This window comes from Choloepus didactylus, chromosome 18 (assembly GCF_015220235.1).
Source record: "Choloepus didactylus isolate mChoDid1 chromosome 18, mChoDid1.pri, whole genome shotgun sequence".
In the NCBI taxonomy this organism is placed as follows: Eukaryota; Metazoa; Chordata; class Mammalia; order Pilosa; family Megalonychidae; genus Choloepus; species Choloepus didactylus.
In genome coordinates, this window is record NC_051324.1 from 55,926,448 (window position 1) to 55,948,170 (window position 21,723).

Below are 21,723 nucleotides of genomic sequence, written 5' to 3' on the forward strand. Positions count from 1 at the left end.
TTGATTTAGGTGATAAATGTACAACTATGTAATGGTACTGTGAACAATCGAATGTACGATTTGTTTTGTATGACTGTGTGGTATGTGAATATATCTCAATAAAATGAAGATTAAAAAAAAAAATGTAGCTTATGAGGGGAGACAATGCGACTGGGAAAGCCATATGGACCACACTCCTCTCTGTCCAGTGCATGGATGAATGAGTAGAAAAATGGGGGCAAAAAAAAAGACACCCAGTATCCAGTGTTCTTTTTCACTTCAATTTTTATTCTTATTATTTTTGTGTGTGTGGTAAGGAAAACGTACAAAAGTTAATTTTGGTGATGAATGCACAACTATATAATGGTACTGTAAACAACTGAATGTACGATTTGTATGACTGTACAGTATGTGAATATATCTCAATAAAAATGAATTAAAAAAAAACAAAACAAAACACAGTCAGTCCTCACCTAGACTGGTGTTGATGTTGTCACAAACATTGGGACTGGTGGTTGGATGTGCTGAGCCCTCGATTGTGGGACTTGCCCTTATGAAGCTTGTTACTGCAAAGGAGAGGCTAAACTTGCATATAATCGTGCCTATGAGTCTCCCCGAGTACCTCTTTGTTGCTCAGATGTAGCCCTCTCTCTCTCTAACTGAGCCACCTTGGCACGTGAACTCACTGCCCTCCCCTCTACGTGGGACCCAACTCCCAGGGGTGTAAATCTCCCTGGCAATGCAGGATATGACTCCCGGGGATGAATCTGAACCCAGCATCGTGGGACTGAGAATATCTTCTTGACCAAAAGGGGGATACAAAATTGAGACAAAATAGTTTCACTGGCTGAGAGATTTCAAATGGAGTTGAGAGGTCACTCTGGTGGACATTCTTATGCACTATATAGATAACACCTCTTAGGTTTTAATGTATTGGAATAGCTAGAAGTAAATAGCTGAAACTACCAAACTCCAACCCAGTAGTATGGACTCCTGACGATGATTATACAATAATGTAGATTACAAGGGGTGACAGTGTGATTGTGAAAACCTTGTGGATCACACCCCCTTTATCCAGTGTATGGATGGATGAGTAGAAAAATGGGGATAAAAACTAAATGACAAATAGGGTGGGATGGGGGGGATGGTTTGGGGGTTCTTTTTCACTTTTATTTTTTATTCTTATTCTGAGTCTTCCTGATGTAAGGAAAATGTTCAGAAATAGACTGTGGTGATGAATGCATAACTATACGATCGTACTGTGAACAGTTGATTGTATACCATGGATGACTGTATGGTATGTGAATATATTTCAATAAAACTGAATTTAAAAAAACAAAACAAAACAAAAAAAACCACAGTCAGTATTGTCCTTTACCCTTTCTATGGCCAACTGATTTTTGACAAGGGTCCTAACTACATGCAGTGGGGAAAGAACACTGCATCTTCAACAAACGGTATTGAAAAAACTGGACATCTATCTGCTGAAGCATTTAGTTAGACCCCTTCCTTACACCACATACAAAAATTAACTAAAAAAAGATCAAAAACCTAAATATAAGAGCTAAAAATATGAAACTCTTAGAAGATAACATAGGGGCAAATCTTCAAGACTTGAGATTCAACAATGGATTCTTAGATATGATACCAAAAGCATAAAAAGTAAAAGAAACAATAGATAAATTTGGTTTCATCAAAATTAAAAACTTTTGAAATTCTCTGAAATTTGCAAACTTGTGAAATCACACTTTGAAAGTTATCACTGTTACGTAAATGTTAAAGTTCACAATAAAAAAAATTAAAAACTTTTGTACACTGAAGAAAATTATTAAGAAAGTGAAAAGACAACCTACAGAATGGGAGAAAATAGTTTCAAATCTCGTATGGGATAAGCGTTTAATTTCTAGAACATATAAAGAAATTCTAAAACTCAACAACAAAAAGACAAACAACCCAATTTAAAAATGGACAAAGGACTAGAATAGATATTTCTCCAAAGCAGTATAGAAATGGCCAATACATACGTGAAAAGATGGTTCGCATCATTAGTCATCAGGGAAATGCAAATTAAAGCTAAAATGAAATACCACTTCACACCCACAAGGATGGCTATTATTTAAAAATGGGAAATAAGTGTTGGAGAGGATGCAGAGAAATTATAACTATAGTGCATTATTGGTTGGAATGTAAAATGGTGCAACTACTGTGGAAAGCAATATGGCAGTTCCTCAAAAGATAAATTTAGAATTCCCATTTGCTCTGGCAATTCTACTTCTATATACCCAAAGAGAATAAAAACAGGGTTGCAGACAAATATCTGTACACCAATGTTTGTAACAGTATGATTCCCAATTACCAAAAGCTGGCAACAACTCAAGTGTCCATCAACAAATAAATGGATAAATAAAATGCAGTACATACACACAATGGATTATTATTCAGCCCCAAGAAAAAATGAAGTTGAGACATGCTGCAATACAGAAGAACTTTTAAAAAATTATGCTCAACAAAATAAGCAAGACAAATAAAGACAAAAATTGTATGCTACCACTTAAGAGATGACGAGAAATACCAAACCTGCAGAGGCAGAAAGTGGGTAAGAAGTTAAAAACAATAAAAACAATAAAAACAATAAACAACAACATAAAAAGAGAAGTTACTGGGGAAGAAGGGTAGATGGAGTGCTAATTTGTAAAACTAAAAAATTTTTGAAAAGGAAATTTAAAAAAACACTATGTTTTATGAAAGTAAAAACACAACCTTCAGAATGGAAGAAATAATTTAGAAAACACATATCTGCTAAGGGTTTAATATCCAGAACATTTAAAGAAATCCTACAACCCAACAGCAAAAAGACAAACAACCCAATTAACAAATGGACAAAAGACTTGAATAGACATTTCTCCAAAGAAGACATACAAATGGCCAATAAACACATGAAGAGTGCTCGACTTCATTAGCCATTAAGGAAATGCAAATCAATACCAAAATGACATATCATTTCACACCCATTAGAATGGCTACTATTAAAAAAACAGAAAACATCAAGTGTTGAAGAGGATGTGGAGAAACAGGAACACTTGTTCATTATTGGTGGGAATGTAGAACTGTGGAAAGCAGTTTTGCAGTTCCTTAGAAAGTTAACTATGGAATTAACCATTTGACCTAGCAATCCCACTTCTAGGGATAGACCCAAAAGAACTGAAGGCAGAGACTTGAACAGGTATTTGCAAACTGATGTTCAGAGTGACATTATTCACAACTGCCAAAAGACAGAAGTAACCCAAGTGTCCATCAACAGATGAATGGATAAACATGTGGTTTATATATACAATGGAATATTATCCAACCATAAAAAGCAATGAAGTTTTGATACATGTGACAACATGGATGAAACGTGAAGACATCATGTAGAGTGAAATGAGTCAAACATAAAAAGACAAATGTCATATGACCTCGCTTACATGAAATAATAATAATATGCAAATTTATAGAGTCAGAAACAAGTACACAGCTTACTAGGAGCTGTGGTGGGAGTTGAGAATGGGGAGTTAATGTTTAATTGATACAGAGTTTCTGTTTGGGGTGATGAAAAAGTTTTGGTAATGGATGTTGGTGATGGTAGCACAACATTGTGAAAGTAACTGTATTAGTTAGGGTTCTCTAGGGAAACAGAATCAATGAGAGATATCTATAAATATAAGATTTATAAAAGTGTCTCATGCAACTGTGAGTACGCACGAGTCCAAATTCCGTAGGGCAGGCAGCAAACTAGCAACTCCAATGAAGATGTTCAATGAACTCCTAAGGAAACGAACTGGCAACTTCGACGAACATGTTTGATGAACTCCTCAGGAAACGAACTGGCAACTTTGACGAACTCTTTGCTGGTCAGCTTTGACGAATTTCTTCACTGGTCAGCTGAAGAAGAAGTGAAGGTCCTCTATCTGTCTACTTAAAAGTCTTCAACTGATTGGATTAAATCCAGCTGACTGCATTCTCTCATCATGGAAGACACGCCCTTCGTTGACATCATCAGTCACAGCTGCAGTGAAGTGACCGATGATTTAACAATCCAGCCTGTTGGTTTATTAACCAGCCACAAACATCCTCGCAGCAACAGTTAGGCCAGTGCTTGCTTGACCAGACACCTGGGTACCAGCACCTGGCCAAGTTGACACATGAACCTAACCATTACAGTCCACCCCTTGTCAACTTGGCAGTTATACACATCACCTAAAACATGCTTTATCTCTAAGTAGAGAACAATAACAGACATACATTTCACCTAACAATACTCCGCTGTCCAGTGTACAACCAGAAACACACTAAATCTCTGCAGAATAGGGTGCAAGTCCTTGGGTGACATTAAGTGTTAAAACTGATTTCCTTTAGCTTAAATACAGCAAAATGAACAATATAGCTTATGTCATATGATAAGGGGATAAGACAGAAGAAAGCAAAAATATTTGCTTTACAGACAAATACAAACATAACAAAACAAGGAGGAAATATTCATGCCATCATAGTCCTCGTTTCTGTAACTGGTCACATAGCTGTAGTTCATATTTATCACTACCATCTTCCACTACCCATTCCATGTTCCCTTTACCCTCAGCAAGCACTTCAGCTGGCTGTGGTTCTTTGCCTGGTGGGGTGGCCCAAACCTTCATTCCTGAAGTTTCTTGGCCATTGGTAGTCCTGCCTGCATTGGGTTGTTGCAGTTTTCCATCGACTTTAATCACAGGGCATGGTAGTACTAAGAGATACCCGAGGGGATCTCCTGTATTCCAGGAAAAATTTCTTTACTTCCATTGTGTAGTTGCAGTGCTATTTCCCCTTGATAGTCAGGATCAATCACCCCAGCCAGTACAGTAATCCCCTTCCTCGCCTGTTGATTCAGAGGCATAAGAAGCCCCAAGTGGCCAGGTAGCAGTCTTAACTTCCAGTTCAATGGGATTATTGTTGTGTTTCCTGGTGGAAGCACTCCTTTTGGAACCAAGACTTGTAGACCAGTAGAGCTTAGCTTGCAGGGACAGGAAAAAAAAATTTACCTAGTGGATCACTAGGAGTAACAGTGAGTGGTGCCACTCATTTCCACCGCTTGATTCCTGGACCCATAAATCCTGGCTATGGGAGAAACAGCACCATAGAGCAGACACTGATTCAGAGCATACACAGCCTCCTGGAGAACACCGCCCCAGCCCTGCAAGGTAATACCACCTAGTGGGCACTGTAACTGAGTCTTCAACACGCCATTCCACCATTCTATCAACCCAGCTGCCTCTGGATGATGGGGAACATTGCAAGACCAGAAAATTCCATGAGCATGTGCCTATTCCCTCACTTCATTTGCTGTGAAGTGGGTTCCTTGGTCAGAAGCAATGCTGTGTGGAATACCATGACGGTGGATAAGGCATTCTGTTAAGTCCACAGATGGTACTTTGGGCAGAAGCATTTCGTGCAGGGAAGGCAAACCCATATCCGGAGTATGTGTCTATTCCAGTAAGAACAAATTGCTGCCCCTTCCATGATGGAAGTGGCCCAATGTAATCAACCTGCCACCAGGTAGCAGGCTGATCACCTCGGGGAATGGTGCCACATCGGGGACTGAGTGTGGGTCTCTGATGCTCGCAGATTGGGCACACAGCAGTGGCTGTGGCCAGATCAGCCTTGGTGAGTGGAAGTCCATGTTGCTGAGCCCATGCATAACCTCCATCTCTACCACCATGACCACTTTGTTCATGAGCCCATTGGGCAATGACAGGAGTTGCTGGGGAAAAGAGACTGATTGGTATCCACCAAACGGGTCATTTTATCCACTTGATTATTAAAATCTTCTGCTGAAGTCACCCTCTGGTGAGCATTCACATGGGACACAAATATCTCCATGTTGTTTGCCCACTCAGAAAGGTCTATCCACATACCCCTTCCCCAGACTTCTTTGTCACCAATCTTCCAATCATGTTCCTTCCAAGTTCCCAACCATCCAGCCAAACCATTAGCAACAGCCCGTGAATCAGTACACAAATGCACCTCTGGCCAGCTCTCCTTCCAAGCAAAGTGAACAACCAGGAGCACTACTCGAAGTTCTGCCCACTGGGAGGATTTCCCCTCACCACTGTCCTTCAGGGACATCCCAGAAAGGGGCTGCAGTGCTGCAGCTGTCCACTTTCAGGTGGTGCCTGCATATCATGCAGAACCAGCTGTAAACCAGGCCCAAGTTTTCTTTTCCTCAGTCAACTGACTGTTAGGAACTCCCCAAGATGTCATAGCTGTGGGCTGGGAAAGAGAAGGAAAGGTGGAAGGAGTGGGGGCCATAGGCATTTGGGCCACTTCCTCATGTAACTTACTTGTGCCTTCAGGACCCGCTCGAGCTCTATCTCGTATATACCAGTTCCATTTTATGATGGAGTGCTGCTGTGCAAGACCAACTTTATGGCTTGACGGATAGGACAACACCCAACTCATGATAGGTAACTCAGGTCATAACTTGGTGGCCCATGGTTAAGCATTCTGTCTCTACTAAGGCCCAGTAGCAGGCCAACAGCTGTTTCTCAAATGGAGAGTAGTTATCTGCAGAGGATGGTAAAGCTTTACTCCAAACTCCCAAGGGCCTGCATTGTGATTCTCCTATAGGAGCCTGCCAAAGGCTCCAAACAGCATTGCTATTTGCCACTGACAGTTCCAGCACCATTGGATCAGCTGGATCATATGGTCCAAGCGGCACAGCAGCTTGCACAGCAGCCTGGACCTGTCGCAAAGCCTCATCTTGTTCTAGTCCCCACTGAAAACTAGAAGCTTTTCTGGTCACTCGGTAAGTGGGCCAGAGTAGCACACTCAAATGGGGAATATGTTGTCTCTAAAATCCAAAGAGGCCAACTAAGCATTGTGCCTATTTTTTGGTCATAGGAGGGGCCAAATGCAACAGCTTATCTTTCACCTTAGAAGGGATATCTCGACAGGCCCCACACCACTGGACACCTAGAAATTTTACTGAGGTGGAAGGCCCCTGTATTTTTGTTGGATTTATCTCCCATCCTCTCTCTGCCAAGCAAATACCTTACCAACAAATCTAGAGTAGTTGCTACTTCTTGATCACTAGGTCCAACCAACATATCATCAATATAATGGACTAGTGTGATATCTTGTGGGAGGGAGAAATGATCAAGATCCCTGCAGACAGTATTATGACATAGGGCTGGAGAGTTGATATAACCCTGAGGTAGCACAGTGAATGTAAACTGCTGGCCTTGCCAGCTGAATGCAAACTGTTTCTGGTGGGTCCTTACTAACAGCAATTGAGAAAAAAAGCATTTGCCAGATCAATAGCTGCATACCAGGTACCAGGGGATGTGTTGATTTGCTCAAGCAATGGTACCATATCTGGAACAGCAGCTGCAATTGGAGTCACCACCTGGTTAAGCTTACGATAATGCACTGCCACCCTCCAAGACCCATTTGTTTTCTGCACAGGTCAAACAGGAGAGTTGAATGGGGATGTGGTGGGAATCAACACCCCGGCATCCTGCAAGTCCTGAAGAGTGGCATTAATCTCTGCAATCCCTCCAAGAATCCGATATTGCTTCTGGTTTACTATTTTGCTAGGCAGGGGTAGTTTTAGTGGCTTCCACTTGGCCTTTCCCACCGTAATAGCCCTTACTCTATGAGTTAGAGAAACAATATGAGGATTCTGCCAGTTGCTGAGTATGTCTAATCCAATTATGCATTCTGGCACTGGGGAAATAACCACAGAATGGGTCCAGGGACCCACTGGACCCACTGAGAGAGAGACCTGAGCTAAAACTCCATCGATCACCTGACCTCCATAAGCCCCAACACCGACTGGTGGACCACAGTGACGTTTTGGTTCTCCTGCAATTAATGTCACTTCTGAACCAGTGTCTAATAATCTCCGAAATATCTGATCATTTCCTTTTCCCCAGTGCACAGTTACCCTGGTAAAAGGCCGTAGGTCCCCCTGGGGAAGGCTGAGAGAAGATTAACAGTATAAATTTTTGTCAGTGTAACAGGGTCCTTCCTCAAGGGTAGGACTGGTCTTCCCCTCATTCAAGGGGCTCTGGATCTGTAAACTGTCTCAAGTATGGGAATTGATTAAGGGGCCACAACTCTCTTTTCATAATTCAAGGGAGACTTTTGTTCACTTGACCTAGAATTCTTCTGCTTATATAGTTCAAACAAGTATTTAGTCGACTGCCCATCTATTTTACTATTTGGTACTCCATGATCTACTAGCCAACACTATAAGTCTCTGAGAGTCAGATTATTTTGATTGCTGCTTTGAGCCGGTTTTCCATTATGGTAGCCATGCCCACCTTGTCTGTGGCAATTAACTGCAGCCACTTGGCTTCTGCCAACTTGGGATCGGATTATCCCCATTGTGTTTAAGGATCCCAGCTTAAGGATTACAGCAGTTCCTACAGTAATATCTGACCTACAGAGAAGGGCGACTACAGAGCTCTTCAGGGATGATGGAGCTAGTCTCACAAATTTACTCCTCACAGTCCTGGTAAAAGGTATGTCCTCTGGACATTCCAGGGGTGTGTGAGCAGGTCTTCCATGATAAATCCTCTAACATTCCAATTTCTCTAAGCCTTTGAATCCCCTCCTCTACATTATACCAGGGCTGTTCTGGCATTTCAACCTCTGGTAATGCTGGCCACCTTTTGATCCATGTTTCAGTCAACCACCCAAACTGTTAACGCCCTTTCTAACCCCTTGAGCTACAATATTGGATGCAGAATCTCTGCTTAATGGGCCCATATCAGTAAATTCAGCCTGATCCAAGCTTATATTCCTTCCACCATTATCCCACACCCTTAATATCCATTCCCACACATATTCCCCTGGTTTCTGTCTGTATAAGTTGGAAAACTCATACAGTTCTTTTGGAGTATAGCATACTTCCTCATGGGTCACACTTTGTAACTCACCCTTCGGGGCCTGTTGGGACTTTAGTCTAGTTATAGGTCTTGAAGCAAAGACTGGTGGTGGGGGTGGGTCATGAAAAGAATTGGAAGTATCCCCTAAAGCCATTTACCTCAGGACACTGTGTTGCATTTTCATCTTAAAACAGGATTAATCTCTCCAGACAGAGGAGTGAGGGCTGCTTCCTCAGGGGAGGTGATTACAGGATTAGCAGGCACTGAAGGGTTAATTTCTTTAGGTAGAGGTTGCATAGCAGGCTCCTTAGGGCAGACTGGAAGTGGGGGGGGGGGGCTGTTTCCTGAGGATGCCTACTACAGATAAATCTAACAATGACTCAGCAGAATCCAGGTTTCCAGTGTCCTCACTGCCATTATTATCAATCCATATGTTCCCATCCCAAGTTTCAGGATCCCATTCTTTTCTAATCAATGCCTTTACTTTAACAGCAGACACCCTGAGAGGTTGAGATTTTAGTTCACGTTGTAAATCTGCTACTCGCACAATGAGAGTCTGTGCCTGGTTTTCAGAAATCTCAAGTCTGTGGCCACAGGAAATAAGATTGTCTTTCAGGGCATACATAGAAACCTTTACATCTGTCATGTGGCACTTAAGTTTTAAATTTGAAGCCTTTAGCTCATCCCTTTCTCTTACAACTTTATCCAATGTATCTAAGAGCAGCCAGCCAATAATTCTATCTCTTAATTCTGCAAAACTCTGTGAAGGTGTTGAAAACACTGTCACCCACAGCCTTATTTCATACAAGAGTATGATTAGGAGAATCAAACTGTGCTATTTTGCATATCTCCATTGCCAACTCATGCCATGGACTGTCAGTGCCACCCTGATTATTGGAAATGGATTCATTAGTGCCTTTGAATCTAATCAGAGTAGAAGACAAATTGTAAAAGCCCATTTTAAGATTCTGTTTCTCAAGAACCACTCCTGGTACCAAGTTGTATTAGTTAGGGTTCTCTAGGGAAGCAGAATCAATAAGAGATATCTATAAATATAAGATTTATAAAAGTGTCTCATGCAACTGTGGGTATGCATAAGTCCAAATTCTGTAGGGCAGGCAGCAAACTAGCAACTCCAATGAAGATGTTCGATGAACTCCTCAGGAAACGAACTGACGACTTCGACGAACTCCTCAGGGCTTCGCTGGTTAGTGGAAGAAGTGAAGGTCCTCTATCTGTCTCTCTTCCAAGTCTTCAACTGATTGGATTAAATCCAGCTGACTGCATTCTCTCATTGTGGAAGACTTGCCCTTTGTTGACATCATCAATCACAGCTGCAGCCAATTGACTGATGATTTAACAAACCAGCCTGTTGGTTTATTAGCCAGCCACAAAGTCCTCACAGCAATGGTTAGGCCAGTGTTTGCTTGACCAGACACCTGGGTACCATCACCTGGCCAAGATGACACATGAACCTAACCATCATAGTAATGAATGCCAATCAACTGTATATTCGCAAGTAGTTAAAATGGGAAATTTTTAGGTTATATATATGCTACTAGCATAAAAATTTTTTAAAATCATAGACCTGTGCAACACAAAAAGTGAACCCTATTGTTAACTATTTAGTATAGTGAGCTGGTTTGAATCTATTATGTACCCCAGAACTTTTAATCCAATCTTGTGGGGGCTGGATCTATTGTGGGTGGGACCTTTTGATTAGATTATTTCCATGGAGATGTGTTCCTGCCATTTGAGGTGGGTCCTAATCCTTTACTGGAGTCCTCTGAGAGAGCTTATAGAGATAGAGAGCTCAGAGAAGTTGAGAGACATTTTTGAGAGAAGCTAAATTATGTAATCTAGAGTTTGCCCCTAAGAGAAGCTAAGACAGAAGTCCATAGACACTTTGGAGAAAGCCATGGAAACCAGAAGCTAAACCTGGAAGAGGACCAGCTTTCCCGGCTATGTGCCTTCCCATGTGACAGAGGAACCCCAGATACCATCAGCCTTTCTTCAGAGAAGGTATCATTCTAGTGATGCCTTAATTCGGACATTTTCATGGCCTTAGAACTGTAAATTTGTGAACTAATAAACCTCCATTGTAAAAGCCAATCCATTTCTGATATATTGCATTTTGGCAGCTTTAGCAAACCAGAACATATGGTTTAATAGTGTAATTATAATATTGTTTCATCAATTGTAACAAATCATCACATTAATACAAAGCGTTAATAATAGGGAACAGTGTATGTGTACAGTCATGGAGTATATGGGAACTCTATACATTCTGCATGATTTTTCTGTAAAACTGTAACTTTTCTAATAAAAAAAAAATGAAAAAACAATCACCACAACTACAGGAAATAGCCTACGTAGTTCAAGTGGATGTCCTCATTTGAGAACCTCTCTGGGTCAAGTACCTGTTCTTAGCTTCTTTGGTCCACATTCCATGATGCTGTCACTATGCTGAGACAGTGCCTCATCATTTCCACATTCCACCTCTTCATTTCCAGCACCCTCTTTTTCAAAGTAAGTCTTTTCTTTAATTCGATCACCCAAGGCACTTTTTAACATCTATTAAGAAAATTATTTTCAACATATTTCATTGATTTCACCATAATGTAAGTTGGTAGGAATAGATAAAAAGCTTTCTCTGATAAGTAGGTGCTAATAACAAGTTTTCAGATACTTGTACATGTTTTTGTTTTGCAATTTAGGATCTCAGGACTATTGAGCGATTGATGAATCGGGCAGCATCTCATTCAGAAAATAGAAAGGAGCTCCAGTGTGGGGATAAAAAGGAGCTGCTTATATAGGGCAAACATGGGAGCAAATATACTTGGTTAGTATGTTATGTCTAATCTGATAAGCTATCTCTCCTGGACCAAAACTGGTTTATCACCAGGTGTTGCCCATCAGCCATGTTTAATTTTTAAAGGGTGTCTACCTGTCCTGATAATTCAATTTCAGTAAACTTTAGAGTAAGTTACCTAGGGATCTGATTCATTTATTTGCTGAAATATTTTATTCTGTGAGAATCACTGATCCGTCTACCTAATTATATACCAGATTTGTCTTTAGTGGCAAGGAGAAACTACACAGATGTATCTAAGAATAAACTGTTTAATGTAATCATATGCATTAATTTAGTTTTCATCAGAATTCAATAAAATTTGATAAATCTGTACCAAATTTGGTTGTATCATGAAAGGCATCATTGTTCATGCTATGTCCTACCTGATTTACAGAACATTTTCAGAGTAACTAAGACACAACTCATTTTCCAATACCTTAAGCTTAGCTTACACCTTCAATTGGGAGTTCACATAAATACTTAACCATCCCATGGCAATATCAAATCCAATAAAAATGAGACTAACCCAATCTAGTTCAGAGAGCCGTTGAGAGAGTTTCTCTGATACTGCATGTAATTCTTGTTCCGTTAACCTCTTTCTTAGCCTCTGGGGAAAAGATGAATCCCAGGATGATTCTGCTGATCTGTTTCCAGATCTGTAATGCAAGTGGCCATGTAACATTTAAGTACCCAAGTGTATATTACTTAATTCAAAATAACTGCTTTAAAAAATATTTCATACTGGTTTTCAGAGCTAAATTTGGGGTGCAAATCTCTTTGCAAACAGTATGTAAGCATTGAAGTCTGCTATAACGTTACCGTTTTTCTTTGGAAAGCCTCCTTATCCTTGGGCCTTGGACCTGAGCTGGGCAAATTTCCTGTTCACTATCTTTAGGCAGCTTGGAAGTTAAGAGAATTCTATCATCTGGTTCCTATTAAAACAGAAAAGAGTTGATCGGAAAAAAACACAGAGAAGACACATAAAAATAAAAACTTTTTCCGGGGGGATGAGGGGTAGGAGGTGGCTCATGGCACAAAGCGAGGTCTCTTTACTCTCCATGTTTGTTTGCTTACTGCACTTGTCAAAATAACTCATCAATACCAATTGCCAAAGGAATGGAACAATATCTACAAACTTGCACTGAGAAAAATAATATGGCTCTGGAATACTGTAGTAAGTCGAGATACCATACAAACACAAAGGTAGGTATTCTCCAACATGAAAATTCAGAGATTACAGCTATACCTGGATAATGATAAAATGACCAAATCGGTGGAAAGTATGCATGTTGTTATCTTTCCTATGAAGGAGTCAAAAGAGACTGTCTAAAATTAAAGCCGTTAAAACAAAGAAACCATCTAAAATATGAAAATAAAATCTTAACCTTTTTAATAATTTATTTTCCTAACCTTAGATGGGATCCTTTGGAAAATATTTCTTGTGGTGAAGAAACATTTATTTGATGTTTAAAGATCCCTTCCATTTCACTTCAGTATTTTTTTTCCCTACTGAAGTAAAATTAAATACTTTTTAGTAAGTAACAACAATAATATGATCCCATAAATAAATTTTATTGAAGTTTAGAGAAGTGTGCAGCTCAATGAATTAATCAAAATAAGTACTCCCATTTAATTGTCACCCAGGTTAACTCAAAAGCCCTCCCACCATTCCCTCAACCACCCCCCAAGGTAACCATTATCCTATGATCCCATTTTCATCTCTCTTTTTATCTATCCACCCTCCTATCTGAATAGATGCATGGAATGTTTAGAATGATGGTCACCTCTTGCTAATGGTGCTTATTTAATCTCTATACTTTTTCTGCATTGACTGAATATTTTTAATAACAAAAATGTATAATTATTTACATATTCACCTTCTGTACAAACCTGCCTGTTCTTCTTTCAAGGAAAATAGGGACAGGATGACTGCATAAAAAGGATTTCTCCTTTTTTTCAAAGGAGAAAAGAGTGGAGACAAACAGGCCAAGATATAAACAGTGGTTAATGCTGAATAATGGGAATATGGATGGATGGTTCTTATTTTCTTTTCCATACTCTCTTATATTTATAAATTTGCAAATTATTTATTTAAGAACACACAAATGGGTTCTGAAGCCGAAGTACCCAAGTTCAAATCTTGGCTCTACAACAGCTATGTGACCTCGGACAAGATACATAACCTCTCTATATCAGCTTGCCCAAGAAAAAAAACTAGTACTGCTACGGGTTGAATTGTGCCTCAAAAAAGATATGTTCAAGTCTTGACAACAGAAGTACTTCAGCCACAAGGCAAAGAATGCCAAGGATTTCCGGTAAACCACCAGAAGCAGGGAAGGGAGGGAGAATGAATTTCTGTAGTTTTAAGCTGCCAAGTTTGTAGCACTTTGCTATGGCAGCCCTAGGACACTAAGACAACAAGCACCTACCCCAGAGTTGGTGGGAGGAGTAAATTATTTAATACCTGTATAGTACCCAGAACCATGCCTGGCACAAAATTTTATACATTTATCTTGTCTCTGTCTTCCCAGAACAAGAACATGCATGTGTAGGCAGAGGTGAATTTTAAGTACAAAACTTTTATTAGTGGAATACCCTTGACTACTATCAGAACAGACCTTTGTAAATATATAGATTTGATTTTGATCAAATTTGATCAGGTAAACATATATAATACCAAACCTCTTTATTCAATTGGAAGCAAACTTTTCCACATACCACAGAAAATGCTGTGTGCTCTCCAGGAGAATTCATGGCAGGGGAACAGTGACTTGAATGCCAGTATTCTTTCCCTATGGGGCAGGGTGCTCGAGTTTGTGAAGGGTGGTAGGGTGGATGCAAAGGAATAGCTGATTGGATAGGCTCCCCTAGCTTCCTGGCACTTGGAATCATACTTGCACAAGGAATTTCCACTAATGGAACAAAGTAAAGTGGACATTATGATGAAACTTTTAAGAAATAAATCATTTAATATACACATACCCAAATAAACATGTTCACACACACTTCTTAGATGGAAATTTTAAACTTGGTTTTTAAAAAAAAAGCATACAAAAAAACAATTAAACCAGGAACTCACACTCAGTAAACAAGTAGGGATCTAATTAAATCAGGAAGAACATAAAATTTAATGTTGTTAACATAAACCATTCCCTGAAAAGTAATTAAAAATAAGGAAAATTGAAGCAACCAAAATGGCTTGAAGAATGGCTATGTAAATTATTGTTTTTCCACATTAGCCATTAACAATAATTTTTTGTAATACTATATGAAAATGTCAGCAATAATAAGAAACAGGAATACTTTTCAAGTTACTACATTTTGTCATTCACTAATATTTTGGATACTACCAAATGATAGACTAATGTATTAGAGACTCTTATCATCCCAAACAACAACAAAAACTTGTCTTTGTTTGAAAGAATTTAGATAATAAAATAGGAGATGCAAAAATATGCAACCAAAGGTCATTTCAAGCAGAATCAGACCTAATAATTAATAGCAAACATTTAAAAATTAGGTCTTCTAAGACCAAAGAGAATCACAAAGGATAGAGCAGCAAAACTAAAGAGACTAACAACAATAAGCAATTGTCCCAGGAACTACTGTCCCCAACTCACAGCAGTAGTCTCAAGAACCAATAAATAACACATTATTACTCACTGTCTTCACCAAAGGTTGTCTTACTTCTAGACAAAAAACTAGATGAGAGAGGGTTCAACACTTCTTCATGTGATTTATAAGTTGGAGAGGTTGAGGCTTTTTTAGACTGCATTTCATTAGAACTTTGGGCACCTAGAAAAGAAAATATTAAAGATAAAATTTTTAAAAACTGTCACAGTAGTTTGCTGAATATTATTCTAGAAGCCAAGAGTTTTATACTCGGGGGATAAAAACCTCAGGACTGGTGTAATTATAAAAATATGTGGGTCAGATTGCTCAAAATACCAATTACTTTTAATTATTATCAGATAGCAAGATGCAGTTCTGTAGCCCAGAATCATTTACACAACTTAAAAGTGATGTTTTATACAATGTTTCATTACTTTGCTTTAGGAAAAAACAGGTTCCAGAGTTATAGAAATGCTGATTGTTGTGTGAGTACCTCCCTGGGTATGCTAGGGGTCTTGGCTGGTACCACAAACAAAGATTTCTAAGTCCAGGAATTGAGACTTCAGTTAGATGCCTGTGAATGTGGATGAGAGAGTTAATGCAATTCTTAAATGCTAATATAAAAGGAAGCTACCATAAGCCCACCAAACAAAAAACACCTTAACCTGGTTCTTCTCTCAACCTTTTCTCCTTTGCCTTAATCACATTATTATAAACTCTTGTCTCTTGTCAGACAATTTATAATTTGAAAACAAATAATTGATTTTTTACAGATAGCAAAGAACACCCTTTCTAAAATCACCATCCCTTCCATCCTGTCAATCATCTTGTATTACCTACACTTGACTCTGTTCACTCCATTACTTTGCCTATCTTGAAGGCAAACTTACATTTTTGGTTTACTGTCTGATCTTCTAGATTTTGGTTCTTTGAACATAATTCCTTTGAAGGTAGTGTCTATTCCTTGGAATTAGGATTTTAGAGATGATGTAGTACAATTGTCTTAATTTCACACTTGAAGAAACTGGGATACAGAAAAAAAAAACAGGGCCTTGTCCAAAGTCACATAGCCAGTAGCAGTATCTGCATAAGAACACAGGCCACCTGATTCCCAATTTAATGTACTTAATTCAACTCTAGAATTTTTGTCCTTCCATTCAAAAAAATACTTATTATGGGACTGATATTTTGTTAAGTTTTGGAATACTAAAGATGAATAAGAATAATTTCACTATATATTTTATTTATTTAATATTTTGATTGGCTGCCTCCACATGTAGAATGTAAGCTACACGAAGGCAGGGATCTGTGTCCATTTTGTTCACCCTCTGCATTACTACTGCCTAGCATAGTGCCTGGCACAGTGAAGGAACCTGAAAAATATTTACTGAATGAGTATGATGTAGCTACTATCCCTGGAATTCATGGTTTGCAAAAGAGACAAACTATAAGTTACCATGCAATGTATGCAATGTATGAATGGTGTGCCAGTTTGAATGTACTATGTTTCCCAGAAAAAGCCATATTCTTTGATGCAATCTTGTGGGGCAGATGTTTTGGTGCTGACTGGATTGGAATCCTTTGAGTGTTTCCATGGAGATGTGCCCCACCCAACGGTCGGTGATGACTCTGATTGGATAATTTCCATGGAGGTGTTACCTCACCCATTCAGGATGGGTCTAAATTAAATCACTAGAGCCATATAAATGAGCTGACAAACAGAAGGAACTCAGTGCAGCTGAGAGTGACATTTTGAAGAGGTGCTACAGCCAAGAGGGACACTTTGAAGAATGCACAGGAGCTAAGAAGAGAGAGTAGCTGCAGATGAGAGACAGTTTGAAGACAGCCATTGAAAGCAGATTTGCTCCAGAGAAGCTGAGAGAGGACAAACGCCCCAAGAGCAACTAAGAGTGACATTTTTGAGGAGCTGAAGCCTAGAGAGGAACATCCTGGGAGAAAGCCAATTTGAAACCAGAACTTGGAGCCGACGCCAGCCATATGCCTTCCCAGCTAACAGAGGTTATCTGGATACCATTCGCCATCCTCCAGTGAAGGTACCCGATTGTTGATGTGTTACCCTGGAAACTTTATGGCCTTAAGACTGTAACTGTGTAACCAAATAAAACCCCTTTTATAAAAGCCAATCCATCTCTGGTGTTTTGCATTCTGGCAGCAAACTAGAACAGATTTTGGTACCAGAGAAGTGCAGTGCTGCTGAGTTTGCAAATACCAAACATGTTGGAATGGCTGGCTTTTTAAATGGATAAGGGGAAGATTCTGGAAGAACTGTGAGGAGCTTGACAGAAAAGGCCTAAACTGCTTTGAAGAGACTGTTTCTAGAAATATGGACTCTAAAGATACTTCTGACGAGGCCTTGAATAGAAATAATGAACGTGTTTTGCGAACTGGAAGAAAGGCGATCTGTGTTTTAAAGTAGCAGAGAATTGGCAGGGGGAGGCAAGATGGCGGCATAGATAGGAGTGGAAGCTAAGCAGTCCCCCTGGAACAACTACAAAAAACCAGAAACAGCTAGTAAATAATCCAGAATAACTGCGGGGGGACAAACGAGACCATCCACTCATCATACACCAACCTGAATTGGGAGGAATGCCCGAGAACACAGCATAAAATCTGTAAGTAAAACCTGTGGAACCAAGTCGTGAGACCCCCTCCCCCATAGCCCGAGCTGCAGAGCCGCGTGGTGCCAGAGAGAAGCTCTCTCCCAGCAAGCGAATACAGCTCAGCTGAGCTCCAACTGGGGTTTTAAGTAGCGAGTGTGAACTGCTCAATACAGGTACGCAGCCCCAAAAAACAGAGGCTTTGGGTGACGACTGACCTTGGAGAGCCGGAGGGTCGCCTTGACTGGGTCTGAAGGGGACTATCTGTTTCTTTTTCGGCTCAGTGGAGAAAGCCCCAGTCATTTTAAGTTTCCAGGGCTGTGACTCGGGGAAGGGCGGAGACACCACAAGCAGAGAGTGAGACCACTGAAATGCTAATGACCTCCACCTGGGGGCTCTGTCTTCTCTAGGAGGAAAGGGGTGGGGCCCTTTCCATTCAGAACCAGACCCCAGAGCCTGGGGGAACACGGCCATACCTCCTCACACCAGTCAAGAATTATAGGCTAACAGGCGTCACCTGCTGGGCAGAAAAGCACAGTGACCCGAGGCATCAAAGGGTGGAGCAATTTTCTAAGACACACCCGCAGGGAAACCAGATACTGAATATTTCTTCCCTCTGTTCTGGTCTGGGAAAACCTGATTTGGATAAACAAGGAAACCATGCCTAGACAACAGAAAATTACAACCTACACTAAGAAAAACAAAGTTATGGCCCAGTCAAAGGAACAAACGTACACTTCAACTGAGATACAGGAATTTGAACAACTAATGCTAAATCAATTCAAAAAGTTTAGAGAAGATATTGCAAAAGAGATAGAGGCTGTAAAGGAAGCACTGGACCTGTATACGGCAGAAATCAAAAGTTCAAAAAACCTACTGGTAGAATCTATGGAAATGAAAGGCACAACACAAGAGATGAAAGACACAATGGAAACATACAACAACAGATCTCAAGAGGCAGAAGAAAACACTCAGGAACTGGAGAACAAAACACCTGAAAGCCTACACACAAAGGAGCAGATGGAGAAAAGAATGAAAAAATATGAGCAACGTCTCCGGGAACTCAAAGATGAAACAAAGTACAATAATGTACGTATCACTGGTGTCCCAGAAGGAGAAGAGAGGGGAAAGGGGGCAGAAGCAATAATAGAGGAAATAATTCATGAAAATTTCCCATCTTTTAAGAAAGACATAAAATTACAGATCCAAGAAGCGCAGCGTACTCCAAACAGAAGAGATATGAATAGGCCTACGCCAAGACACTTAATAATCAGATTATCAAATGTCAAAGACAAAGAGAGAATCCTGAAAGCAGCAAGAGAAAAGCAATCCATTACATACAAAGGAAGCTTAATAAGACTATGTGCGGATCTCTCAGTAGAAACCATGGAGGCAAGAAGGAAGTGGTGTGATATGTTTAAGATACTGAAAGAGAAAAACCACCAACCAAGAATCCTGTATCCAGCAAAGCTGTCCTTCAAATATGAGGGAGAGCTCAAAATATTTTCTGACAAACAGACAATGAGAGACTTTGTGAACAAGATACCTGCCCTACAGGAAATACTAAAGGGAGCACTACAGGGTGATAGAAGACAGGAGTGTGTGGTTTGGAACACAATTTTGGGAGATGGTAGCACAACAATGGAAGTACACTGAACAAAGGTAACTATGAATACGGTTGAGAGAGGAAGATGGGGAGCATGTGACACACCACAAGAAAGGAGGAAAGATAATGACTGGGACTGTGTAACTTGGTGAAATCAAGAGTATTCAACAATTGTGATAAAATGTACAAATATGTTCTTTTACGAGGGAGAGCAAGCAAATGTCAACCTTGCAAGGTGTTAAAAATGGGGAGGCATTGGGGGAGGGATGCAATCAGCATAAACTAGAGACTGTAACTAATAGAATCATTGTATTATGCTTCCTTTAATGTAACAAAGGTGATATACTAAGGTAAATGCAGATAAGAGGGGGGGATAGGAGAGGCATGTTAGACACTTGACATTGGTGGTATTGTCTGATTCTTTATGGTGGGTAATGTCCATGATCAACTGTACAAATACTGGAAATCACTTCATGAACCAGAACAAATGTATGACAATACAATTAGAAGTTAATAATAGAGGGGCATATAGGAAAGAACTATATACCTATTACAAACTATATACTACAGTTAGTAGTATTTCAACATTTTTTCATAAACAGTAACAAACGTACTATATCAATACTAGGAGTCAACAATTGAGGGGGGTTGGTTAGGGATAGGGGAGGATTTTCTTTTTTTCTTTTTTCATCTTTCACTTTATTTCTTGTCTGGAGTAATGAAAAGTTTCTAAAAATTGAACAAAAATTAAGTGTGATGGATGCACAGCTGTATGAGGGTGCCCAGGGGCAAGTGATTGTACACTTTGGATCTTTGGATAATTGTATGGTATCTGAACAATCTCAATAAAAATGAAAAAAAAAAAAAAAAAGTGAATAGAACCTAAAAAAAAAAAAAAAAAAAAAAAAACTAACCACAGTGTGGGCAAAATAATTATCGGCCTATCTCGCCTAAAGCTCATAAAGTCAGTTTCAGCAAGAAAAATCTCTGAATAAAACAGAATTTGGGGAATGTTTTTTAAAGATGGTTCAGCAGTCTTCTAATTCGTACAGCAGAAGGAAATAATTGATGTATATTCATGTGAAAGAGAATAAATATAGCTGAAAAAAATGCAATGTTTGATATGAGACTGGACACTCTGTTTTGTTTTTTTCCTTTCTGTATTTCGATAATTATTATCAGTATTAACATTTTGCTTGGTCTCTGCGTCATGACTGGGGAATTGTTGAGGTGTGGACCAGGTCCCTCGGTGACATACCTGTACTACGACCAGGTTAATTTAAAGATTGTGGTAATGTTCCAGTGAATGCATAAGAGAACATCTCTGTTGCTAAGGGAAATACAACAAGAATAATTAAAGAAATTGACATTTTTCCACTGGGAAAAAAAAAAAAAAAAAAAAAAAGTAGCAGAGAATTTGGCAAAAATGAGTCCTGGTATCAGATGGAAGGAAGAATTTGAAAGTGACAACCTGGAATATTTAGCTGAGGAGATCTCCAGGCTATGTGTGAAGGATGTACCCTGGCTTCTCCTTGCAGCTTACAGTAAAATGCGAGCACAGGAAGATAAACTTAGAACTGAACTCTTGGGTTCAAAGAAACCAGAAGCTGATGGCTTATAAAATTACGGGCTTCCAGGGGGTGGAATCCCAGAAGCTATAGCCCAACGTGAGGATTTAACCAAACATGGAACCCGATGGCCATTTCAGAACAAGCCAAGATTGGAGAAGGAGTTAAGCAGAAAGGATTTGTGCAAAGTCCTATTGTCTGATGGCTTTGACCCGTGTGCTTCATGCGAAGCCAATGGAATTTTTGCGAGATCTTTATAGATGGAGCCGCTGCCAGTCTGGACTGAAGGGGACAGACGAGGAACAAATTGGAGGAAAAATTTCTTCAAAGACAGAGCCATGGAGGTTGAGGCTTAGAAGGAAAAATTTCTTCAAAGACAGAGCCATGGAGGTTGAGGCTTAGAGTCAAGACGGAGAGCAGAGTTGCCCACATGCACAGAAAGGGTGAGTTTGCCCCGGAGGTCGAGGGCGGGCCTTCCACCTCGATGCTCAGGAAATGTTCTGCCACCCCAAGCCCCAAAGAGGGTGGAGCACATTCCCAGGGAACTGGAGAGAGCCTGGCTGCCACCACACTGTTCTGAAGG

The 21,723-nt window shown here is 39.9% G+C and overlaps 1 protein-coding gene across 1 annotated transcript in view; it reads right to left on the reverse strand.

The window, feature by feature from the left end:
- The window catches only part of CEP95 (centrosomal protein 95), a 79,540-nt gene that overhangs the window by 44,306 nt on the left and 13,511 nt on the right, over positions 1 to 21,723 (reverse strand). The window contains 5 exon segments of the mRNA XM_037809732.1: positions 11,303 to 11,456; positions 12,263 to 12,392; positions 12,556 to 12,668; positions 14,455 to 14,648; positions 15,400 to 15,531. Coding sequence (XP_037665660.1) covers positions 11,303 to 11,456; positions 12,263 to 12,392; positions 12,556 to 12,668; positions 14,455 to 14,648; positions 15,400 to 15,531 — 723 coding nt within the window.